We start from the raw sequence: 27,233 nt of genomic DNA, 5'->3' as shown, positions 1-27,233 counted from the left end.
CGCCCATCTACCCAGCCACCCACCCCTTCCCAGATCTAGCGTCCGGGCCCCAGACCAAGCGCGTGCTTGGAGCTCTCCGGTACAGTGAGGCGCGCGCTTGCCCGGCTAGGGCCCCTGTGAAGGAATAGGATCCCGAGGTGCTTGCCAGGACCGTACCAGGCGGAAGCTGCTGGCAGCGCGAACGGGCGGCTCCTGCCGGCGTGGGTGGGGGAAGGGCGGCAGCCACACCCGGAAGTCGGTCCGGGAGGGAGGGGGAAATCTGACGGAACGAGGCTTCCGGTGGCGCAAAGGGTGTCGGGAGCGGCTTCCTGCAAACCTTCCCTGGCCTCTGGAGGGACCACCGTTGCCGCCGCTTCGGCTTCCACGATCTGCGTTCGGGCTACGCGGCCACGGCGGCAGCCACTGCGACTCCCACTGTGCCTGGCTCTGTCCATATTAGTTCCCAGGCGGCCGACGCCGTTCCAGCAGCGGCAGCGGCAGCGGCGGACATGTTGTGAGGCGGCGGCGCGGGTGTCTGAAGGATGGTTTGGCCGAGGCGGCGGCAACGGCTGCTGGCGGCGGCGGCAGCGGCAGCGGGGCCTCGGGCTCCATAGAGCCGAGCCCGCTGGGTACCCGCCCGGTACCGCGGCGAGGCCAGTGCCCCTGGATCTTGCCTCTGCTCCGACGCCGTTGGGGACCGGTTAGGCGACAGCGCCCGCCCCTCTGAGGAGACACGAAGGTGGTTCCCAGCCGCTCAGATTTCCGGACCACCGCGCTTTCCCCTCCTCAGCCTGGGCTGTGCTCTCTCTAGAATCCTCAGGCCCCCACTTTCTTCCCAAACTCATCCTAAATCTCTCACACACGCGAGTGTTCCCAGCCCTCAAGCCAGCGGCTCCTCCGTTCATTTTCTGCACCCTCTTCGCAAAGCACCCCCCGGGATCACTCTCCGAGGGCGGCTTTTTGAGAAATCTCCGTGGAGTAGTGGACCAGAGCTCGGGAGTTTTTAAAAGCCGGGGCGCGAGAAACAGGAAGGTACTATGGCTTCCTCGTCTGGCAACGATGATGATCTCACTATCCCCAGAGCTGCTATCAATAAAATGATCAAAGAGACTCTTCCTAATGTCCGGGTGGCCAACGATGCTCGAGAGCTGGTGGTGAACTGCTGCACTGAATTCATTCACCTTATATCTTCTGAAGCCAATGAGATTTGTAACAAATCGGAAAAGAAGACCATCTCACCAGAGCATGTCATACAAGGTAAGTCATGTGTGGGAATTGGTTTGAATGAGGTTCTAGGGTAGCAGTCTGCTAATCGCGTGACCCTTTCGTGTTAAAGCCTTCATTCCTCTTCTCTGGTAAGTAACTTAATGAAAAAGCCAGACTGGCATGTAGGCAGCCGGTGCTTTAAAAACAATCCCTTTGTAGCATTTTTGCAGTACTTTTCATCCAGCGAATACAGGTAAGGAGTGCAAACATTTAGGTCAACGTCCCCAAAACAAGGAAGAAGAGTGATCTCACTTTACAGCCAGGTAAGCCGAAGCAACAAGAATTGCTTGCCTGAAGTTGAACTTAGATAATTAAGGAACGCAGAAGTTCTTTGGAAAGTTAAAATTCAGACGGAGGAACTTCAAGCATGGGTGGAGACAGAGCACCCCTTCCCCACCTGACCTTTTACCAATGTAGAGGAAAAGATTTATTTTCTGAACACATGAGTTAAAAAATTCTTAACATACAATGTGTTCAGCGTTGTCAAGTTTGTCGTTGTTGAATAAAAGAAGTATGTTTTCTGCTCTAAAAATGGTTTGATGGTACGTTCATGAATGAGTTACCAAAGCGCTCCTGTTCCATTCTGTAAGAAAAGGGTGAACTTTAAATTTTCGTTTTTTTTCTTTTCGTTTGCTTTTATGTCGTTTGCTTTGTTCTATTCTGGGGAGGTAAGTTTTAAAATCTTTGATTGAAAGTTTATGCAAGTTTTTTTTTTAACGGAAAATTTACCCGTCCTTTCCTGCTGTCATTCCTATTTGAATGTATACACTTAGGCTTTTATGGAACAGCACTTCTGAAAGCTTCAACAGTTTCTTTTATCCTGGAAAGGATTTGGTCCCGTAATAGGGATTTGGGGGACTGTATTCTGATGGTTTCAGAGAGGAGAAACATATTTACTAGTCATAATGTTTCGGGAATGTACCTTTTGCGATATTTTTACATGTACTCTTGTGAAAAAGTTGTGCTCAGTTTGCGGTGAGAACTTGCCTTTCGTAATAATCTAATTAAAATTATTGATTGCTTGTGAAATCAGGGAAAAAATGGTTAATTTTAATCATTTTGATAGGCAAGTGGTTGTCTGTCACTTAATTTTTATAATTTAACTTTTTAAAATGTGACTTTCCTGTTGTACTGAAGTAGAGAACACATCTGCTTATATTGACCATATCCAATTTACTGTCAATATTGACCAAAGGATTAAATGATTCATTTTTAATTCTTTATGACGTCTTGAAAGTAGTTCTAAAATATATCCTGCCATTTCAGTACATAAGGAGAAAAATCCCTAGGAAAAAGCATATTTGATTCTTAAAACTAGTACTAGTTTTTTTTTTCTACTTGTTTGATGTGCTGAATACTCTAGCAAGTAAAATGAAAGCCAAGTTGTCTATTTTTTCCCTTGTGTATTTATTTTTACATTGTATGTGTGATTGCTGTCATAAGTCTTTCACAAGATTATCCAGCACAGATAGCTATAATTTCTTTTTACAACTCATGAAAAGGAAAAAGAACCTTTTATCAACATTGCCTTTCTAATGAAAATTGCAAAAGATTTCAACAGGGTCTGCCTAAACATTTGTTTACACTACAGAAGTGGGGATCGTTCCAAAAACCTAATAACACATTACAGTCTGTCTTCTTGGGGAGAGTTGATTCTTTTCTAGGGTATATTTAGATTTCTGATTGACATGATGGAATAGAAGTGCAGCTGTAGCAAGCAGTATGCTAAATAATTCAACTACGGAATATGCTAAATTCAGTTTAATGTGTGAGTCAGAAAGCTATAGTGAAAAAGCATTTCCATTGTGTAATGAAGATGATTTATTTGTTTTTAAAAATCATATATTGACGTGTTACCTTAAATTTAAAAATTTACCTTTTTTTCTTGTATTATGCTGTTCTTAAAAGTGGATAAGAATCTACATTTTCGCCCAAGAATTCTCCCTAATTGGGGTTGTAGACTTTATACATTTATAATCTCATATTGCTTAATTATTCCAAAGAAGTTTTGTTTTGAGAGATTACATTTTTAAAGAAATTCTTAAGGTTTATGTGTTTTAGGTGTTTGAAGTGTGTTTCTATACACTAATCATAATAGATAGGACATTTTTATACTTTTCTGTCAGCATTGATTAGGAATGTAGAATATATCCAAATGGAATAAGTAATGTACATTTTAAAGTGGTATGATTCTAACATGTTGAAGTTTGGGTTTTTAGTGATAAGTGTAATGAATTAGACTTTGCTTCAGGACATTTCACTTGTTCATTTCCCACCTTTATCTTGTCTGAGCAAATTCAGCATTCTGAGATAGTTCTGTAAAATGCATGTTAAAGTTGAACTAATGTTATCAGCAGTAAATCTATGAAATAACTTATTTAAATTTTTTTTTCTGTTTTGCTTATTTTGAGTTTAAGAAAGTAGACTTGGTATTGAAGACCATAGATACATGAATAGAGGGAGTTCTAAGCTATAAAAGGTGTTCCTGTTTTGTTGCAGTTTTTTGTGAACACGTATCCTTGAATGAGTTCTAACATGTTCTGTTGCCTTGTAGAAAGAATTGACATTGAGAGTCAGCTGTTAAGTTCTGCACTGAGAATTCTTTAACCTTAGGAAAATCTTTTAACAAAGGTTTTCTTATTTATGTACAAATAATACTTGATTTCAGGTATTACTTGTAATTTTTGAGAATTAGGGGTTAAGAACCTTACATGAAATATCTCCCCTCACATTTATGAGAATTGTAACTGAAAGTAGTAAAAGTTTGAAAGAGTATCTGAGAATTTGCATCTTCAGGCGTTGAGTTGCTCCAAGCTGTCTTATGTTGAAGGAGTTTTTAAAAAATTCCTGTCCTTCTCACACTGGTACCTTTGTAAGATAACACGAAAATAGATCACTGGAAAAGATGAGGAAAAGACCAACACTCAATTTTTTACTATTCGATTCAATAGACATAAAATTATTTTGTTAAATTGCAATGAAGGTACTAAAATGCTTTGAATTTCCATACTTAACTAATGTTAACCATTAGGAGCAGTTCTGGCATAAGTCCATGGACCACAGTTTGAGAACCTTTGCTCTAAAGTCTAAACCACAGTCTCTGTTGGAAAGTGGACGTAAGTAGTAAATAATCGTTTATACAGATATTTTTTCCGAAGGGACACATCTAATTTGCACTGCAAAATTTATCACATAATCAAATGCTTTTCAAGTTAGGATTTTATTAATACTTTTCTTAAAATTAATATATCTTTTGTTTCCGTTTTCCTTCTGCTACCCCACAATTACTTATTGAATACTACCAAGTATTTGGCATCGTGCTAGATACTACTAAGGATATTAAGGTAAATGATACTCAATTCCTTCTCTGCCATTAGTCTCTCATTGTTGTCCAAGATTTCCAGTAGTGACACCATGGAGGACATGGTTCTTAAGGGTCTTCAGAAACCTTTGCCAGGCTAATGAGCCAAAGAAATCACTTTGGCCTACATCCTCTTAATGTATTTTATGTGAAATACATTAGTTGCTTCCTTCCCACAAACAAAAGAAAATGGAGAAATTAGAGAATGCTGATTTATATATTTAAAAGGTACTGTATATCACATAATTTTAAAAATGAAAAACATGTTTTATGCATATGAAGTATAAAGTGATTCACATAAATTCATGTTATGACAGAACCTTTCAGGAATACATCACTTTGTAAAATAAGATAAGCCTATATGAAGATTATTGTTGCTTGGAAGAAATTTTTACTTTTTTTTTTGTTTTTTGAATAGCTGTCTTGTTAGCATCTGTCTTTTAAGCTGAAAAATATGCTAAGTATTTTTTCTCCTAATGTACACCATGGACTTTTCTGGTTGTAGTTTTGAGACACACGGCATAGGGTGACAGATAGTGATGTGTGTTAGTTTTACTCACAAATGTTTAAAAAAATATTTTCTGTTTTAGAAAGATGAGATCCTTAGAAATAGGGCCATCAATAGTGCATAAGGTCTCTTTGTACAAATTAGAAAAAGGCACTCCTTCCTTAAAAAGTGTTACTACTGTCTGCCAGAAAAAGTATCACAGTAAACATACGAATTTATGGTATTTACAATAAGAATGGCCCTCTAGTATGTTGTGTACTGAACAACCTACCTAACTGTATGTAAATGGTGGCCCTGCTTGGGAGCCATTTCCTTTATCCTTTAATATTCTCTTTGTGTAAAATGGGAATGATAACTAATACATGATAGCAAATGATGTAAAATATCTATTTAGAAGGTATTATGTCCAGTTATTGATATCTGTTAGCCAAATGTGTTTAAAATTAAAGTCAATGAAATTTTTGAAATTAAATTTATGGCTGCTCCTTTTCAACCATTTTATTGAGAGTATAGTTTTTACATATGGCAACTCTTTGAATAATATTAAATATTAACCTCGGACCTACTTGCCAGTTTCTTGAAAGCAGTGTTCTCATTCACAGCCTTGAATGTTTTTAAAGGTAGTTATATATTAAAAATTTTTTTTAATCCAAGCCTTCCATGGTTAAAAATACCTTGGATTGGATTTTCTTTTTTTTTTTTTTGAGACAGAGTCATGCTATCAGGCTGGAGTACAGTGGTGTGATCTCGGCTCACTACAAGCTCTGCCTCCCAGGTTCAAGCAATTCTCATGCCTTAGCCTCCTGAGTAGCTGGGATTACAGGCATGTGCCACCATGCCTGGCTAATTTTTGTATTTTTTGTAGAGACAGTGTGTTGCCACGTGGGCCAGGCTTGTCTCTAACTCCTGACTTCAAGTAATCCCCGCGCCTTGGCCTCCGAAAGTGCTGGGATTACAGGCATGAGCCACCATGGCCGGCTGGCTTGGATTTCCTTAATGTATAGTATAGTAATTTATGGTATTTTGAAGGGTTGTCTCTCCATTGTGTTGATTTGTTAATTTTATAAATTTAATATTTTATAAATATGCTCGTCCAGCTTGAATTTAAATATGATATTGTATAGCTATACGTTCATTTAGGTCCTGTACACTTATGAGGGTACTCTTTTAAATTTAAAATAAAAAATAAAGATGAGAAATACACAGTCTGAGTTGCTTAAGCGATTCTTATGTGCTAGACACTGTTAAATGCCTTATATTAATTACCTGTTGATTCCTACAACCCTAAAACTAATAACAATATGATATTTATTGCTTTTTTTTTAATTTTTAAGAGGCAAGGTCTTGCTCTCTCACCCAGGTTGGAGTGCAGTGCCACAGTCATAGTTCACTGTGGCCTCAAACTCCTGGGCACAAGCGATCTTCCTGCCTCAGCCTCCCGAGTAGCTGGGACTACAGGCGCCTGCCACCACGCTGGCTAATTTTTTTGTATTTTTAGTAGAGATGGGGTTTCACCCTGTTAGCCAGGATGGTCTCGATTTCCTGACCTCATGATCTGCCCACCTTGGCCTTCCAAAGTGCTGGGATTATAGGCGTGAGCCACCATGCCCAGCCATGTTGGTGAATTTGATATACAGAACTTAGAATAATGCCTTTCTGAAGTTTTTAGGAAGGTCAGGGGAGGTGAGTTAACTTAATAATAGGACAGTACTATGCTTTTTGGCATCAGATTATTTCTAAAGAAGGTTGATGAAAACAGTTTAACATTTGAAGTAATTAAAATTGTAAATCATTCAAAATGTCTTAAAAACCACAGTTTGCATGGGCATGTAGATTTGTAAAGGTGTTTTTGGCATTATCCCAGAAGAGCAAATCCCTGAAGTTAGAAGTGAGAACATATATACTAAAAGGAGTCTAGTTCAACATAATGATTGAAAGACTTCAAGAACTGATGACTTAAATTGATTTACTGTGTTTTTCACCACCTATATTTCATCAATGGTTCACAATATAAAATATGCCTTTGGGGCATTAGTCAATATACCAAAACTATAAAATATAATTTTAAATACCATGAGCCAAAAGGAAATTTTATGCCTTGTCTTTTCTGGATTATAGAAGGTATTTAGGGTGTGTGATTTTTTTGTTGTTTTTTGAGACAGGGTCTTGCTCTCTCATCCAGGCTGGAGTACAGTAACGCGCAGTCATGGCTCATGACATCCTCAATCTCCTGGACTCAAGCAATCCTTTCACCTCAGCTTCCTGAGTAGCTGGAACCATAGGCACAAGCCACCACACTCGACTAATTTTTTTACTTTTTGTAGAGACGAGGTCTTGCCATGTTGCCCAGGGTAGTCTTGAACTCGTGGACTAAAGGGATCCCCCCACCTTGGCCTCCCAAAGTACTGGAATTACAGGCATGAGCTACCATGCCTAGCCCATTTTTTTTTCCTTATAAAATTTCCTTTCTAAATATGAAAAGAGGAGAAAAATCTTTATTAGTGCTTCTTATATCGTTATAGTCTTCTTTCAGCTCAGTTTTTTTTGCCACATCATTTAAATATGTTTTTATTTTTCCTGTTAAGTTTTATTTTCAGGAGAAACCTGTTGGCTGACTATAAGTGCTGAATTTCATGACTTTTATTTCCACCAGTATTTTTTAAACTTGGCAGTTTGAGTATCTGCTAAAAATAGCTTCCTGTTGGTATATTGGACAAAAGAAAAACTTCTGTTCTTTTATTCTGTCCTACCGGAACTTAGTAGAGAATGTGTTACCAGCCTACTTTTTCTAAGTCAAATGACACAAAATGTTTTTTCTTACTAAAACCATATGTTCTTATAATGGGCTTTTTTTTCCTTCCTGCTTACAGGAAATGCTTTGGTCTTTTAAAAATTAGTCAGAATGAAAAGTGAAGGCATGTGCCTTGGTTCTTCAAGTTTTAACTGATTTGCCACCTAATATTTAGCAGATTGATAAATCTGATAAAATATTTGTCTTGGCTGCCCAGACAATTGTTGTACAACTATAAAATAGGTAAAATTATTCGAAAACAGCAAAACATTCCCCTCCCCCAAAGAAAAGCCCACAAAAACTTCATGGTCCACAGGTTGGGGGAAAGCTGTTTTATCACCCTTTCCTATTTTAATATGTTCATTTCTCTAGCACTAGAAAGTTTGGGATTTGGCTCTTACATCAGTGAAGTAAAAGAAGTCTTGCAAGAGTGTAAAACAGTAGCATTAAAAAGAAGAAAGGCCAGTTCTCGTTTGGAAAACCTTGGCATTCCTGAAGAAGAGTTATTGAGACAGCAACAAGAATTATTTGCAAAAGTAAGTAATTTATTTAAATTATTTTCCTCTGCATCTTACCCTGTTTGCTAACTGAAATTGTTTCCTAAATTGACAGACATACCCAGAGGATTCCCTTTTTCTAGGTAGTTGATTATAGAATCTGGTGTTCAGAGCTGACCAATTTGACTCTGGTTTATGTGAAAGTAAATATTTGCAGCAGTCTGTTTTCTAAAGAGAACAACTCCAAATACCTATTGAAGTTTCACTTTGATATTTTTTCAGACAGAATGACCATTTTAAGGCATGAAAAGTATACCTAAATATTCTTAAGATTTAGAATGATGAGCTGATGAGAAAATACTATATCAAATTTTATGATGCGTGACATACAAGCAAAATTGATTAATATCAACTGTGTAGTTAAATTCGGTCTTTAATATACACGTTTGAAGCATTTTAATCTTAAAAAATATTTTAAAGCTAGTAGAGCAAAGGGAGAAAATTTCTTCTTCCTTGCTTGTAATAATTCTAATATCTAGACTCTGAAGGATTAGAACCAAATACTAATATTCTCTGTTTCAAAAAGAAAAGGGAGGGGAATTGGTGGCAAGGCTATTTTTTCCCTTCTAAGTTCTGGCCTCTCATTTGAAATTGTAAGGCAGCTTTGGATTGAATAGAAGAGAAGCTGTAGTAACCATTAGAACTGCGAAGTATCATTTTAGGTAAACTCTTCCAGGTTAGTCCTGTAGCAGATCTCTCTGCAGCCATAACAATCAGTTTGGTTTACATCAAACTGCATTTTAGTTTTAAGTATTGTTAGTCACTAGACACCAAGTACCATTTAAACTTAAGATAAAAAGAAAACCTTACATTTATTGAGTTCTAACCACGTGTTAATCACATTGCCAAGTAATTTTCCTGCATTATCTCATTTAATCCTCACAACAACCTATCATAGGCACTAAAGAGGAAAAGCCTTTGAAGCAGGCATGAGTACATGCAATGTTATAATCCATATGAATATGAGGTATGAAAGAAGAGGTGTTGATGTTTTAAAAACATTGATGGCTATTTATTGATTTATGCTATTGCAGACCATCTAGAGAATGCTAAATTAAACATTTAGTGACAGAAGATTTTCTCCTGGATACTTTAAATACATAAAAACTTGGCAGAGTTTTTATGAAATACAAATTTTATTGTATTCATTTACATATTAAGAAATAGACTCAGGTGGAAAAACTTGCTTGAAATTATTTGTCATTTGTTCTACAGTTACTTACTGAAGTCATTACTATTTACCAAGCGTCGTGCTAGGTGCTAGGCTTACAAGAGTGAATAAGGAGACAGGGTTCCTGTCATTGTAGAGCTTAGTCTACTGGGGAGGATTGAGTGGGAAAGATTGACTTAAATAAAACAGTAAGTTCAGAAAGTTAGGAAGTGTTGGAGTCTATATTTAAACTTAGGTATTTTGGCCCAAAAGCCTGTACTGTTTCTACAATACCATGCTGATGCTCTAGCCTCCATTTTATCTGCTTAAACTTATTATGGGGCTTTTAAATAGAATATGTGTTATCCTTGCCAGGGCAAAATATAAAGAAATAATTGACTGCCTGTTGTATCTGTCTTCACCTCTCTATCCCTATTATCTGTTTTTTATTCCTCTTTTTTATCTCCCTTGTTTCTTACCCTGGCTTATGTATGAAGATCTAGTATTTCTTTACTATTGTGAGGATGACCAGCGGAGAAGTAAAATTATAGCAGTTGCCTAGTACTTCTTCCCTAGAGCACTGAAGTTCTAAATATGAAAGAATGATAAGTAAATACACCTTTTTTATCACTTCATTTTTTAGACTTTAAATATTAACACGACAGTCTCATTTGAAGCTAGCAGCAAATATTTGGAAGGAGGAACCTTTCATACATCAAGATTAAAGTTAACTTTAAATTATAAATGAGTCATTTTAATATATGGGAGTGAGAGTCTTAAAACATAATGAAAACCTCCTAAAGAAAAATGAATTAGGAAATATATGCCTGCTTACCTGTCTTTCACATGCCAATTTTAGAAGAAAAATACTTGGGATGGATTGAGTAGGGGGCAAGAGAGAAAAAAATATATTAGAGTAAGTATCACTGAAAAATGTTCAATTTGTGGAAATGAATACAAATCAAATTTTATCAATCAACTTTTTTTTTTTTTTTTTTTTTTTTTAAGAGACAGGATCTCACCCTGTTGCCCAGGCTGGAGTACAGTGGCTATTGACAGGCTTGATCAGGCACACTTCAGCCTAGAACTCCTGCAGCCTCACAAGTAGCTGGGACTATAGATGTGCACTAGCGAGCCCAGCTCAACAGTTAGTTTTAAAGGCATAGAAATGCTTTTATGTTCAGAGAAAAGTATCAGAGCTGATACAGGGCCATGGCACCTAAAAGTCAATTAAATTGGAAATGTAACTAGTACACAACTTTGCAGACCATTGAATGAACTACCAAATCAAGCACCTTTGCAATAAAACTTTTGTAGAGACTTGAAATTATTTGAATTTTTTCCATGTCACAAAATTATACCAATTTGTAGTTGATTAGACCACAAAATATAGGTATGCCTAAGTTGGGTGAATTTACATATTTGATTTGCCCTGCAATTTTCTTATGAACTCGTACAATTTTTTTTTTTTTTTTTTTTTTTTTTTTTGAGATGGAGTCTTGCTTTGTTGCCCAGGCTGGAGTGCAATGGTGCTATCTCAGCTCATTGCAACCTCCGCCTCCTGGGTTCAAGCGATTCTCCTGCCTCAGCTTCCCAAGTAGCTGGGATTACAGGCATGCACCACCACGCCCGGCTAATTTTTGTATTTTTAGTAGAAACAGGGTTGCATCCTGCTGGCCAGGCTAGTCTCAAACTCCCAACCTCAGGTGATCCGCCACCTTGGCCTCCCACAGTGCTGGGATTACAGGCATGAGCCACCGTGCCCGGCCTTAAAATGTTTTTAGCGAAGCTCTGTTAGTTGGTTTTGAACTCTGTGTATTCCTGCCACAAAAGTAAATATGCTAGTGTGTTAGACTCAACTATTTTTCCTATTTCTTTACAAAAATGGATGACAGTCATTATTAGGGAGAATGGCTGGTTTCTACTTTCCTAAGCAAAATAAAGTTTTTGTTTACTGTAAAAGTTGTCTTATCCTTGTTTTTTCTAATATCTATAGTCTTTTCCTTACTTATTTCTTCCTCTTTGCCTTTAACCATATATGGGTCTTCTGCATCTCCTTGTATCCCCCAAACCCTTTCATCTTTTGCTGTAATGATCTGTGTTACCCACCAAGAAAGGTAGCACCTTCCTGTAGTCCCAGTTACTCAGAAGATGGAGGCAGGACAATCCCTTGAGGCTAGGAGTTCAAGGTTGCAGTGCATAACAACTATGCCTGTAAATAGCCACTGCACTTTAGTCTGGACAACATAGCAAGACCCCATCTCTAAAATAAATAAATAAATAAATAATGATCAGTGCTACCATTTTTTGAAAATGTACAATCACTTATTCCTCAAATTTAACCTCTGTCCTACCACAGAGATATTTAATCACCAAATTCAGTAATTTTTTTTCCTTTCAATTCTTACTCATCTGGTTTTTTAAAAATAACATTTAATGTAGACCTCTTCCTTTGTCTCTGATACTATGGCTACTTGGATAGCTTTCCCCCAAGGTAATAGCTTTTCTTCTTCCACTTCACTACTGCCACCTACACCAGCACCAGAATTCAGTTAACATGTCAGAATTCAGAATTCAGTTAACATGTCAGAATTCAGTTAACATGTCCCTATTGTATGCAAGACATATGTGGTCCTGTAGATATAAAAAAAATGAAGAATATATCATTATGAGACTGACTACTTGGATGAGGAAGATAACTATAATATAAGGCTGACCACTTATGAGAAAGAGATTCTGGCTGGGCATAGTGGCTCACACCTGTAATCCTAGCACTTTAGGAGGCCCAGGTGGGAGAATCACTTGAGCCCAGGAGTTTGAGACCAACCTGGGCAATATAGTGAGACCCTATCTCTACAAAAATAGAAAGAAAGAGAGAAGGAGGAAAAAGAAATCCCAAGTATGGAAACATTACATCAAATTTTGGGAGTACAGGAGTATGCCAACTAGTAAGCAATTATCTTAGCTCCAGACCCACCTTTCTATGCTCTGCTTTGTGACTGGACCTAGTACTCTGCAAGCCACATGTTTCTTTGCTAGCTGACTCTCCATTAGACTCTTGCCAGTATGGGGCTCTCGTGGGAGATTGCATGGATGGAGGAAGAAAAAGGGCTTTCTCTTACTTTCTCTTGTCTTTCAGTTCCTTTGAACAACCCAGCAACACTTCTTCATCCTGCATCAGTTTTCCTGTAGCAGAAACTGAACACAGTTTGCATTTTCTCTAATACACGACCAGCCTGAACCCACACCCCATCCCCCCACTCTGGCAGTATGGATCCCAACCCTTGGGGCCCTCCTCCAAGCGCAGATATATTAGTACTAGCTTATCTATGCCCATTCTTCCGAGGTCTGAGTTTCAGTTCCATGAAGTGGTTTCTTAAGCTTCTAAATTTTAAAAATTCCAGCATTTTCCTTTATTCCCTCAGTTTTAGGGTTGGTGGCTGCTTCCTGTAGCTGCTACTTTAATGACATCTTCATGTTCTCTTCCTGTCTTTTCAGCTCCCTAATAACAACTTTATACTTGTTTAACAGTTCTTTATATTAAATTTTTTCCATTCCAGTAACTCATGTGACTTCTATCTCTTGATTATACACTGACTGATACCAGGAGGAGAAAATAGTATTTCAGTTTGACTTGAAGGAAGGGTAGAATTTCAGTAAGTGGCAGGAAATTTCACGTAGGATGAATGTCAGCATGAGTAAAGGTAGCAAAGATGAGGAAGTATGGTGTACATTTGGGAAACATTTTGTATTCTAGGCTTTTTTGAAGCACAAAGTACATGTTACAAAAAAAGACTGTAGAGAGGTTGGGGTAGACACTAATTTGGAAGATCTTGAACTCTAGGCTAGGAAATTTGGATTTGATTGATAACAAATGATTTTTTTTAAAATATGAAATAATGACCTGATTAGAATTTACATCTAGAAATGTTTGGATAATAAAGTCATGACATTATTCAGAAGAGTGAGGATTGTACATGGTAAAATCTTAAATGTTACTGGTTATGCTGGGCATCAGTGTTTTCCTGTAGCATGTTCATTCAGAAAATACTGAGGGCCTTTGTGTTAGGAATGCAACAAAGAATATGGAAACAATCTGTATTCTCAAGTGTGGTGGAAAAAAAGGATATAAACTTAGATAATTCTAGAACAAAGTGGTTGGATATGGGAATGCATAGGGAATTATGGTATATGAAATAGAGCATAAAATACAGCCTGGAAAGGTCAAGAAAGACTAACTGATTTGCATTTCAAATGATGACTAGGAATTAGCTATGCATAAAGGGGAGGGTATGAGTTGGACTTAAAGAACAATTCCAAGAAAAGACAGAGAAGGAGAAAAAGATTGTTTTGGCAGAGTCTAATGGGAAATTGTAAGACCTTTTTAAGAACGGGTTCGTTTTTTCCCTTTTGGTGTGGTTTTTCTGCAAACAGATGAAATTAAATTGTGAAGGAGCCTTGGCTGTTTCATAGGCAATTAATATGTATGCATCCTGGTTTCTAAAATCCTGTGGTTGTTTTTAATAGAGGATATATCAGATGAATGGATTTTAAGTAGTATCTTTTTACTAGTGTGTATACGGGAAGGATATGTATATTTGTATGTGTGTATATGCAAATGTGTGTACCAGAGAGGGAATGAGGGACACAGAGAGATAGGCATATAGTAGGTTAGGGAATTGTAATAGAAACTCAGAAAGAAATAACGGGGTAGCTACTGCATACGTGTACAGTACTTCTTTCCTATGAGGTAGAGGTACTATACTAGATAACTTTTAAACCATATAAATAAATTTTAGATTGAAAAATGTTTATATCAAAGTTGTAATGTGAGGGTACAGAAGAGTCAAGTGAAATGAAAGGAAGAGAAAAGTAGAGGGAAAGAGCCAGGGAATATTGTGGGTTTTTGTCAACTTTTTCAACTTCTTCAGTTGAACCGAAGGTCATAAATTACATGAAATAAAACAGGGCCATTTATAAGAGATCCAAGTTTGAGAAATTTCTTAGACCTGTGTGGTTAGAAAAAAGCAATCTCTAGTTATATTTACCTGTAGAGTTTATGTTCTCCAAATGTGTGACAATTACATAGTAGTTGGACAATATTCAAGTATGGTAATAAACTGTCTGAAATTGGCCTAATCTACATTTAACCAAAGTGTATATATTGTGGGTTTATAAAAAATTGTTATCTTTTTTTATGTTTTGGGTGTTTAGGCTAGACAGCAACAAGCAGAATTGGCCCAACAGGAATGGCTTCAAATGCAGCAAGCTGCCCAACAAGCCCAGCTTGCTGCTGCCTCAGCCAGTGCATCTAATCAGGCGGGATCTTCTCAGGATGAAGAAGATGATGATGATATCTGAAATTCACCAGCTGAGTTTCTATTTCTTCTATACATGTTTTTCCCTGCACAACAAAAACAGTGAAAGAAATGCTTATCTGTAATTTTGTATGCATCTTGGTGGACTTGTCATTGGTATTCTAGGGATGTCTGCTATTAAGTTTCATCTATTGTGTGCTATACATGTAAAAACTGTCTCTTTGAACTATTGAAAATTTAAGGTTCAGTATATCAATTTTGAATTTTTAATGGTGTTTATGAAATTTTAGATAGCAGCGAGTCCTTCATTTGATCAATAAACAGTGTTACAGAAAACTTCAAGTTTATAAAAATACAGTGAAATTTCTACAAAGCTCTAAATCTGCATTTGCATTTCCTCTGCCCTTTTAACTAAACTAAAACTTGTGAATTTTAAATTATTAAGGGGGGGTGCTGTGTGAATCAGTAGACATTGGACTGGGTTGGTGAAAGAGTTCAGTTCTGTAAGTATCTGAATTTGTCTTTTAAAATGAGTACATATATAGGCAATAAATATATATGCTCAGATCAATATACTTGTTTAGAGAAACTTCAAGACATTCAAAAACTAGGAAGGAGTATGTTTAATAGTAGTTGTATAAATTTGGTGGTTATGTTTTTTTATTTTGTTTCTGTTTTTTGTAGACGTAAAAACTGTAGTTTTATTATAGCATAATTCATTTTGAGCTCCACTATGACATTTCAAAGACTGCCCAGTTTGGAAGTCTGTCATGATTTTTACTCTTTCACTCCAATTCAGTAATTGTTGATAGTATTACTTACCTAGTCCATCCATACTCATATTATTCAAATATATAGGTGGGACTTTTGAAACAATTGCATTGGTTCCCTTGGTTTAACTGAGGTTTATGAATATTCAAACCTTTGCTGGGGGAAAGAAATGAAAGTTAATGAGTATGCTTGCTATGAGAAAGGGATTTTTAATTTAACTTGTAGTTATAGTTTACTTACTGTTTTTAGAATTACTTTTGCATTTTCCCGACTAGATGGCCTAGAGTCCAACATTACCTTTTGAGATGACATTATTGTCTCCATCATAATTAAGTGATAGCTTTAAAAAAAAGATTAGTTTTGCTTAAGAAGTTATGTTACAACTGATCAGCCCTATATGAATTAACTGATCAGCCCTATATGAAACATAAGTTGTGTTATAACTGATCAGCCATATATGGAACGTAAATAGTTTCTACCTGCTTGTTAGAGAAGCTTTAATTTGGTTCTAATAAATAAAGTATGGTAGTGATTATAGGAATCCAGGATGTTGAAGAAATGGCATAGTGTCTATATTTTGGAAACAGAAAGGAAAAGTCACTTAAGATAGTATTAAGTAATTAAATTCCTATGTCAGCTGCCAAATCTTTTAAACGTATGTATTCACCAAGCCCAAAAATAGATTGTGGCTTCCAGGATTCCAATTTTAATTGGAGAGCTAAGTAAGTAAAGTTTTATAACTATTAGGTTTCTTAATGATCATATTTTGCAGTTTTAGTAAAAGGGAAATATTGTTATACATTTATTAAATATACTTCCCCCATGAATTGAAAAGGTTAATTTTGCTGAATGTTTTAAGTTGAAGTTACTTCATGGATGTCATACCCATGAAGTGCATTTGGATGAGATAGAAGAAATTGTTTTTTAAAAAGTTTAAGTACCAAAGGTAGTCTAGTCTAGAACAATAAGTTAATACGTGTTGGCTTTTCTAATTTGTACTGTAACATCCTTATACTTTCTATTTTAAGTATATCCGTTTCTTAAGTAAACAGCTTAGATATTTTCCACGCCTTTTTTTTTTTTTCTGATGCAGAGTTCAGGTTAATTTTTTACTGCATCTGATAATGTATTATAAGTTTGAAGCCTAGTGACTTTTCATTTTGACATTCTTGTGATTTCATATGCTGTATTCTTCAAGCAATAAAATTGTGATGTGTTTTATAAATGGTTTTTAATATTTAATGATCTACAGAGAGATTTCTATTATTACCATTTTTACTAGTTTCAAGAATCTTAGGCCCAAAAGACATTTTGGTCGTTTAGTATGTAGTACCTGCCTTTTGTTTTTGTTTACGGTTATTTCAAAAAATGTGGTTTTACTTGTGTTTTTGTAATTTACAGTCCTAAGATCAAGGCATAACAAAGCTACTTATGCAATATTTTATTTTTAGGTTTTTTTTTTTTTTTTTTTTTTTTTTTTAGCATTTAAGAGTCACTATTATGTTTTGCCAGTTAAAATTTTTTAAATCTTTTAAAGAGAAAAACAAAATCTTTAGCGTTCTTGAGAAATAAAGTTATTGTTCAGTAAGTATTTTTCCATCCCCTTGAATATATGTTATATATATTTTTCGGCAGATTATCAGATTAATAAGTGTTTAAAAGGCATCAGTTTTTAAAACTGCATATACCACACACACACAAAACAGTACACAAATAAAGGTTTTCACAAATTAAGCAAACTCACATACCAGTCTTCAGATCAAAACACAGCATTATGTGTACCCCAGAAGCCCTCCTCTTGCCCCTGTCTTAACATTATCTTCTTTCTTGCTGAAAGTTAACTATGCTGACTTTTAAAATCATAGATTAGTTTTGCCTGTTTATTTTATGTAAATGTAATCATACATAATACACTTTTTTTCATTCATCATTTTTGTGAATATTTTAGTTTCTTGTTGCCACTGTAACAAATTACCACAAACGTAGTGACTTAAAACAACACAGATTTATTCTTTTATAGTCCTGGAGATCAGAAGTCCAAAAATCAGTTTCATTAGGCCTAAATCAAAGTATCAGCAGGGTTGGCTCTTTCTTGAGGTTGTGAAGGAGAATGTTTTCTTCCCTTTTTTGGCTTCCAGTGACGGCCTGTATTTATGGGCTTGTGACCCCTTCCTCTCTATGATCAAAGCTTGCTTTTGTCATTATATCATCTTCTCTTCTATAGTCAGATCTTTCCCTGCCTCTACGTTTAGGGCTCACATGCATAAAGCAGGGATATTCTCCCTATCTCAAAATACTTAATTTAATCACATCTGCAAAATCTCTTTTGTCATGTAAGTGACATTCACAGGTTCCAGGGATTTGTATGCTGGCTATCTTTGGAGGCCATTATTCAACCTGCCAAAGTGAGATCCATTCTTATTGTTGCATGTATTTGTAGTTCATTCATTCTCATTACTGTGTAGTCTTCCATTTGTTTATCCATTTTTCATTACATCCAAAAGTTATTCATTCTCCCATTGATAGTCATTTGAGAATTTTTCAGTCCTGAGCTATTATGAATAGTACTGTGGAGAACATTCTTATACATGTCTTTTGGTGAGTGTATACATTTCCATTGAGTATAAACCTAAGAATGGAATTGCTAGATTGTAGGGTGTGTGTATTTTCATTTTTAGTATTTACTGTCAAACAGTTTTCCAAAATAACTGTAAGGCACCATTTTAATGTGTACCCTTAATTACCCTAATGATCTTAGTGGGTTGAATTTCTCAAAACACCTAAATTGTACCAAATGAGTTATATTGCAGCAGGTATGTTGTTATTTAATTTCGTATAAGAGGAAAATAAGAGCAAAAGTAATTGCCCTTATTAACTGACACATTAGTGTTACATACTCATTAGGTTATTGCTCCTTAGAAAAAATGTGAATTTTAAGTAATCGTAAGTAGTATGTTGAATTAGTATGTTGTGGGAAAATCTGTGATTTAATTTTTTAATTGAATTTTAAATTTTGGGTTATAACCTCATTAAAATGCATGATATTTCCTTATATAGGTTTCTAAATTATGTCTGTCCAACTCATCTATATCCAAATGGCCATCAGGAAGAATTATCCAATTCAGATTGCATAGGCACTGCCTTCCACTTTCTTCACTTGTATTTTTTTGTTGCTGTTTTGTTTTTTTCCTCTGTCCCCAACAATTTGACCACAAGTCCTACCCCAGCTCCTCTGTTTTTCACCATCCCCCAGGATATAAAGTGTCATGGTTAGGATCGGCCAGGGTGAAGAGAATAACATAAATAGCCTCCTTTCACCTAAATTATTACCACTGGTTCTTATCCTATTTCCTCAAAAGAAATGAGAAGAGAAAGTAAGGAATAAGAGGAAGGAATTTTTTTTTTTTTTAAAGAAACAGGGTCTCACCATGTTTTTTTTTTCTTTTCTTTTTTTTTTTGAGACAGAGTCTCGCTCTGTCGCCCAGGCTGGAGTGCAGTGGCGCGATCTTGGCTCACTGCAAGCTCCGCCTCCCGGGTTCACGCCATTCTCCTGTCTCAGCCTCCCGAGTAGCAGGGACTGCAGGTGCCCGCTAGCACGCCCGGCTAATTTTTTTGTATTTTTTTAGTAGAGACAGGGTTTCACCATGTTAGCTAGGATGGTCTTGATCTCCTGACCTTGTGATCCGCCCACCTTGGCCTCCCAAAGTGCTGGGATTATAGGCGTGAGCCACTGCACCTGGCCTATGTTTCTTAATATAGATTGCAGTGGCTAGATTACAGTGACTATTCACAGGCATAATCATAATGCACCATAGCCTCCAAGTCCTGGGCTCAAGGGAGGAAACTTTTAACTTACGATCAGTTTCTACCATAAATCAAGCAACTTAGAAAAACCTTAGAACATGGTTTCTCAAACCAAGCATTGTTAGTATTTGGGGTTGGTTAAGTCTTTGTTTGTGGGAGACTATCCTGTGCATTGTAGGATTTCTAGAAGCATAATTGGCTTATACCCACTTGATGTCATTAGCACTACTCCCCACCCTACTTCCAGTTATGACAACCCAAAAATGTCTCCAGACATTGCCAAATGTCCCTGGGTGTTTCGAGTATAGGAGGCAAAATTGCCTCCTGTTGAAAACCACCACCTTAGATCATCTACATTTTACTTTTAGGATAAGACACTTGAGGGAAAGGCTGTGAAACTGAACCTCTGTTAGAAGCAACACACAGTATCACTGCAAAAAGACTAAAAGAAATAGGTGATTTGGAAAGAAGAGGCCCAGGATTAAAATATGTTTCCAAGAAAGTAAAATCTTATAGGAGACTCTTGACTTCACATCTGCTGATCCCTTTACCTGATAGGACCTAGAGCAGCTATTATAAATCTCTGTACCTGCTTGCTGCTTTTCTACCTCATTGTTAGCCACACCCAGTTTGAAACAGATGAGGTATGCTATTTCATAACTAGTACATCTTTTAATAAGCATTTTTTATTGTGATTAAATATGCATATCATAAAATTCACCACTTTAGCCAGTTTTAAGTGTTCAATTCTGTGGCATTCAGTATATTCATACTATTGTGCAACCACCACCACCATCCATCTACAGAACTCTTCGTCTTCCCAAACTGAAATTGTGTATTCATTAAACGATAACCCCCCCATTACCTCCTCTCCTCAGCCTCTGGTAACCAGCATTCAGTCTCTATGAATTGACTACTCTAGATATCTAAATGGATTCATTCTTATTTCATTTACCATAATGTCTTCAAAGTTCATTCATGTCGTAGCATGTATTAGAATTTCTTTTAAAGGCTGAATGTGCCATAGTTTGTAAATATCGTATTTTGTTTATCCATTCATCCACTGATGGGCACTGGGTTGCTTCTGCTTTTTGGCTATTGTGAATAATGCTTCTGTGAACGTGGGTATACAAATAGCTGTTTGAGTCCTAATAGGCTTGTTATTTTTGAGTGCACAGATCTGTATATTCGCAATTGAAATAGGGAAAGTCTTTATATACATATAAACATAATTTGTAATACAATAAGTCCTCAATGTTGTTGATAGTTTCTGGGAAACTGCGAGTTTAAGAAAAACAACATATAATGAAATAATTTTACCATAGGTGAATTGATATAAATAAGAGTTAAGTCCCTATGGCATACATTTCTGGTCACAAAAACACTACCAAATTTCTAATAAAGACCCAAAACACTTCTAAAATTAAACATTGAGATTAATGTGAGCCTTATATACATTTAGAAAGGATAAAAACAAGTAAGAATTGGCTGGACATGGTGGCTTATGCCTGTAATCTCAACACTGGGAGGTCGAGGTGGCAGATGGCTTGACCTCAGGAGTTTGGAACCAGCCTGGGTAATATGGTGAAACCCGTCTCTACAAAAAAATACAAAAATTAGCCAGAGGTGGTGGCTTGCGCCTGTAGTCCCAGCTACTCGGGAGCCTGATGTGGGAAGATCCCTTGAGCCTGGGAGGTCGAGGCTGCAGTGAGCCATGATCATGCTACTTCACTCCAGTCTGGGCAACAGAGCAAAATCCTATCTCAAAAAATATATATATATATTATCCAGCCCCAAATGTTTATGGGGTTGTTATTGATAGACCCTGCATTAAACAGTCCCACAGTCGGTGCTGCGGTGAGCTGTGATGGTACCACTGCATTCCAGCCTGGGTGACAGAATGAGACCCTGTCTCAAAAAAAAAAAAAGTAAAAATTATTTACCCAATATTTGGCGAATCGGTGAGTGACAGCAGTTGTAGTGGTAGGGGGTTAAATCAAGGAATAACTGTTGGGAAGTGAAAATTGTAAGGAGCATCTCCTACCACCATGCAGTTCAAAAACAAAAAGTAAGAAAAAAAGTGGGCTTCTGAGTGCTTTCATACTGCATCATTTATTGTGCATTTGTATGATTATCATATACTTCACAAATTTTTGTTTTACAGTAATTTGTATTCATTCGTTTTTCAACCTGCTTATTTCAGTTCAGTGTCTTGGGTAGCTGGAGCCTATCCCAGCAGCTTGGGGAGCAAAGTGGGAGCCAACCCTAGACAGGATGCCTTTTCATCGCAGGGTGCACTCACACAGCACACACACGCACATACTGGGACCATTTAGCTGTACCAGTTCACCTAACGTGCATGTTTGGGAATTGAGAAGAAACCAGGATACCTAGAGAAAACTCATGCAGATATGTGGAGGACATGCAAAATTCACACAGGCAGTGGCCCTGGTTGTAAATAATTGTTTTTCATCAATGTTATAATGAAATTACAGGCCGGGTGTGGTGGCTTATGCCTGTAATCCCAGCACTTTGGGAGGCCGAAGCGGGCGGATCACGAGGTCAGGAGATCGAGACCATCCTGGCCGACATGGTGAAACCTCGTCTATGCTAAAATACAAAAAATTAGCCAGGCTTGGTGGCGTGCACCTGTAGTCCCAGCTACTTGGGAGGCCGAGGCAGGGGATTTGCTTGAACCTGGAAGGTGGAGGTTGCAGTGAGCCAAGATCGTGCTACTGCACTCCAGCCTGACAACAGAGCAAGACTTCATCTCAAAAAAACAAACAAACAAAAAAAGAAATTACATTAGTTGAGGACCTGCTGTATGTGTTATGAACAATGAGGATCAACTCTTTTTGTAATAGTTTTTTTTCATATATTATTTCATTTGTTTATTTCCTCTGTGAGGGTATTGATAGTCCAGTCATAGACTGGTAACACAGGCACACCAGTAAAAGTAATAGACATATAGTATGCAGTATTTTATTTTACTTATGAAACTCCATATTTTATGTATGTACCTCATACATAAAATATGTATTGAGTATAAAGAATAGTACATACTGTTTCCTTTTGTTTCTTGCCTTTGTATATTTTATATGAATAGCACTTGTCACTAACATAGAAAGCAGTAGAGGTGGAAGAGGGATACTTGCCAGAATAAGTTTTTAGTGTGAATCAGAGATTTTTATTAGGAATTGGGAGTGGAAGGAGAGAGATAGTATTAGAAAGTATGTATGCAGCAAAGGATGGAGAAACTGTCCTTGTTTAAGGCATCTAAGGATCCTCCAATTACTGGGGAAAACATACCAGGCTCAAAATGGTCTGATTATGCAAATACCTTCTAATACGTTTGTTTCTTTTGTTGTGCCTATAAAAGATGCCATTAACTTCATATTTATGTCACTAATAAACTTCTAGAATCCATGTAGTAGGGTGTAGTAGTGTGGTTAAGCTATGAAGAACAATGGTATTTATTTCCGAAACACTTATTTGGTATATTACATAGGATAGAGTATGTTTTCTAAGCCAAATAGTGTTAGTTTTTCATGTGCAGTTGCGTTACACATATACTAGTAACCCTTACAAAATTTGGTCTGTCTTTATTATAAACACGTTATAAGTGAGGAAACTAAGATTCCAAGAAATTAAGTACAGTTGGCTCTCTGTGTCTGGGGGTTCCACATCTATAGATTCGACCAACCATGGACTGATAGATTGAAAACATTTGGGGAAAAAACAAAAAATAATAACCCAACAATGAAATAGTATAAATTTTAAAAATAATATAACAATATTTATATATCATTTACATTATATTAGATATTATAATCTAGAGATGATTAGCATCCTTGGATTTTGGATTGTGGTATCCTTGGGGTATCCTGGAACCAATCCCTGGTGGATACCAAGGGATGACTGTAATATAACATCTAACAAGTGAAGGCTTTGAACCCCAATATAAGTAATTAATGAAAACTACTTTTCTTCCACTAGAACTTTTTTCCCCAAAAATACTCTGGAAATACTGGAACAAATACTAAAATAAATGACCTTTATTTGAAGATCTTTTAAAAAAATTATAAGCCTGCCTGAGGATAGCAAAATTGTGTGCTTTTGCAAGGTAATTGTAGAACTCATTCTAAGGAAGCAGAGGTAATGTCTGGTACTATTTTCAGCTCCCTTTTTCTGCCCACTGTTGTCTAAGTGATTCACTCAATGTTATGCAGAATATGAGAAGTTATTTTATAAAGTTTATTTGTGGTGTAGGCTTTATATATGTCTTTTCTTTTGGTCAAAATACTAAAGAAAGCTTATAGAAAAAGTGACCTGGTGTCAGGTTTTTAGTTTCATCCTTATCCAAATGTTGCAGAATTTTGTAATCTTTTGGAGTACACTTTCTCTTAAAAACAAGCCCATCAGCTTTAGTATAGTGGTGAGTAAAAATAAAATAAAAACAAGGCCAAATTGCGTTTTTTAAATTGCAGGGTCCCTGTTTTCCATATCCCAGTAACAAACTTACTGTTCTACAAATAGGAAACAACATCTAGTAGCTACTTTAGCAATGGACGTGGCAAAATAAATAAATTAATAGCTATGGCTCATTATTTAGGATTTAAATGAGCCATAACTACTATAAATGAAATTGAGGATCATGTTCTTAATTTGAAATTAAGGATCATGATCTCATTGGTACTGATGAGTCAGCAGCTATCAATATATAAGGATAACCCTTGGAGAAAGAACTATTTTAGGAATTATTTTACACAGAATTCTAATCATGCTGCCTTGGAGGTTAGGCAACTACAATTCCTCACTTTGTAGCTTTATTGATTCTCTTCTGAAGCTTGCAGTAACCTCCTAACTTGCCTTCCTGCCAATCCTTCCTCGTCCCGGTCTATCCTTCACATTGCCACCAGTGTTATTTTTCTGAAATACAAAAGCGAATATGAGGCTTCTCTGCTCCTTAGTGATCATAGTATAAAGTCCAAACTCTTAAGTATTACATAAAAAGTATGTTTCGCAGCACACCTCAACTTTGTTTTCTATAATCTCTTAATTGTAATGAAATCTGGGCTAAATAATGCTATCACTTTAACTACCTTTGTGCCTGCTTCCTCCCAACTCTGGAGTAACCTTTTCCCGTCTTTACCTGGCAAACTTCAAACCATACCTCAAGACCCAGCTTAAATTTTAGCTCCTATATGAAGTTTTCTCTGATACTTTTGTGTGTAATCACCCTTTCTTTACGTGTGGTAGATATTTCTATTTTTGAATTCTTCCTAGCATATTATAATTTATTTGTTGACAAATCCATTTCTATTATAGTGGGAGCTTCTAGAGGACAGGGAGCATTTAATTATCCTCTCAGTACCCTAGCAACTGACAGAGTAAAGGTTTTTGCACTTGAAATTACAAGTATCTACTTGTGGTTACCCCTCAGTTCACCTGATATTCCATACCATTTGTTCTTAGAACTACTATACAATACATGATAGGAACTTGGTAAATATTTGATGGTGATAATGGAAAAGAAGAAAAAATTGCATTTCATAGGCTGTGTTTAAGAAGAAAGGTCTAGACCAGGCATAGTGGCTTACATATGTAATCCCAGTGCTTTGGAAGGCTGAGGCAGGAGGATCACTTGAGCCCACGAGTTTGAGGCTGCAGTGAGCTATGATTGTATCACACTCTAACCTAGACAACAGAGTGAGACCCTGTCTCTAAAAAAAAGAAAAGAAAGGTGCATGAATAAACCATTTAAGAAAAACTCAGGAATACAGTATTTCAATATTGAAAAGGTTGAAATTAGCAGAAGAAATTTATTTTTTTGTCATAGCATTCTCTGGTTCTAGAAATACAAGATAACACAATGTTTTCCACATGGTTAGCTAGCAAAACAGAAGCACCTTAAGATATTTCAAGCAGGCCAGGCGCAGTGGCTCACACCTGTAATCCCAGCACTTTGGGAGGCTGAGGTGGGCGGATCATCTGAGGTCAGGAGTTCGAGACCAGCCTGGCTAACATGGTGAAACCCCGTTTCTACTAAAAATACAAAAATTGGCCGGGCTTGGTGGCAGGTGCCTGTAATCCCAGCTACTCAGGAGGCTGAGGCAAGAGAATCACTTGAACCCAGGAGACGGAGGTTGCAGTTAGCCGAGATCATGCCATTGCACTCCAGCTTGGGCAACAAGAGCAAAACTCCATCTCAAAAAAAAAAAAAAAAAAAAAGATACTTCAAGCAAAAAGTAATTAAATATAGGGATTAGGTAATAAAATTACAAGAAGAACTGGAGGAGCAAAAAGGGTAAGGCAGGCACGATTGCCCAGATATGAGAAACTGTGAGAACTCCTTTGATCATCTGTAAATTTCAGTCGTGCCAGGGCCTTATTTTTTTCCTTTTTTTTTTGAGACAGGGTCTCTCTCTGTTACTTAGGCTGAAGTTCAGTGGCTTTACTCTTCTTCCCCAGTAGCTGGGACTACAGGTGTGTGCCACCATGCCCGGCTAATTTTTTTTAGTAGAGATAGGCTCTCACTATGTTGCCCAGGCTGGTCTCGAACCCCTGGGCTCAAGCGATCCTCCCATCTTGGCCTCCCAAATTGTTGGGATTATAGGCATGACCCACTGCACCCAGATAGGGCCTTTTCACTGCATAAGAAATCACCTTGGCCAGGCATAGTGGCTTACACCTATAATCTCAGCACTTTGGAGGGCCAAGGCAGGTGGATTGCTTGAGCCCAGGAGTTTGAGACCAGCCTGGGCAACATGGCAAAACCCCATCTCTACAAAAAATACAAAAAGTAGTCAGCATTGTGGCATGTGCCTGTAGTGCAAGCTACTTGGGAGGCTGAGGTGGGAGAATCGCTTGAGCCCAGGAGTTTGAGGCTGCAGTGAGCTGAGATCATGCCACTGCACTCCATCCTGGGTGACAGAGCAAGACCCTGTCTCAAAAAAAAAAAAAAAAAAAAAAAAAACCTCAAAATTTAGCAGCTTAAAACAACAATCATTATCTCTTACAATTCTGATAATTGAATGAGCTCAGCTGAGCAGTTCTTCATGTGATATATGATTTAATTTGAGGGATTAATTAAAAGGTCCAAGATGGCTAACTTGTATGACCATTAGCTGGTACTATCAGGTGGGATCTCAGCTGGGGTGGTCAATTGCAGCACCCTGATTCTCCTCCATGTGGCTTGAGCTTTATTTAGCTTAGTGGGATTCTAAGAATGAACATCTCAAGAGTATTCCCGGGGGAAGGAAGTAGAAACTGCTAGTCCTCCTAAGTGCTGGGCTCAGAAATCCCAAAACAGCTCCTCCATCACGTTCTATTGGTCAGAGCAATTGCAGAGCCAGTCCAGATTCAAGGGGAGAAGATATAAGCATATAGAATGGGTATAAATGTTGGAAACCATCTTTGGAGACTAGCTACCACACCTGTCTGCACAGGTTCTTCCCTGCTTTGAAATGCTCTTTTCCTGTCAAACCTTTGTTCATACTGCAAGATGCAGCTTATAATTCAGTACCCATGCACGCTTTTTCTGTCATCTCCAGATTATAGTCAGTAGTCTTTTCCTCTGTATAATCTGTGCCTGTTGTATATATTTCTATTTTTATGTCCATCATTCCTTATCATTTATTTGCTTAGATATTTTTCTGTCAGAGTGTCCAGGGAAAAGTAACCATGTTGTCACCAACTCTTTGTCTCTAGTAACTGCAACAGTGAAGG

At 37.2% G+C, this 27,233-nt stretch overlaps 1 protein-coding gene across 1 annotated transcript; it reads left to right on the top strand.

The window, feature by feature from the left end:
- The first annotated feature begins 261 nt into the window (after positions 1 to 261).
- DR1 (down-regulator of transcription 1) lies at positions 262 to 21,566 on the top strand. Its single transcript, XM_030825036.1, has 3 exons — positions 262 to 1,236; positions 8,278 to 8,441; positions 14,827 to 21,566. The coding sequence occupies exons 1-3, from the start codon at positions 1,017 to 1,019 to the stop codon at positions 14,971 to 14,973; spliced, it is 531 nt and encodes a 176-aa protein (XP_030680896.1). The 5' UTR covers positions 262 to 1,016; the 3' UTR covers positions 14,974 to 21,566.
- The last annotated feature ends 5,667 nt before the right edge of the window (positions 21,567 to 27,233 follow it).

The sequence above is a fragment of the Nomascus leucogenys genome, chromosome 12, assembly GCF_006542625.1.
Source record: "Nomascus leucogenys isolate Asia chromosome 12, Asia_NLE_v1, whole genome shotgun sequence".
NCBI classification, from domain to species: Eukaryota; Metazoa; Chordata; class Mammalia; order Primates; family Hylobatidae; genus Nomascus; species Nomascus leucogenys.
This window is presented reverse-complemented; position numbering and strand designations above follow the sequence as displayed.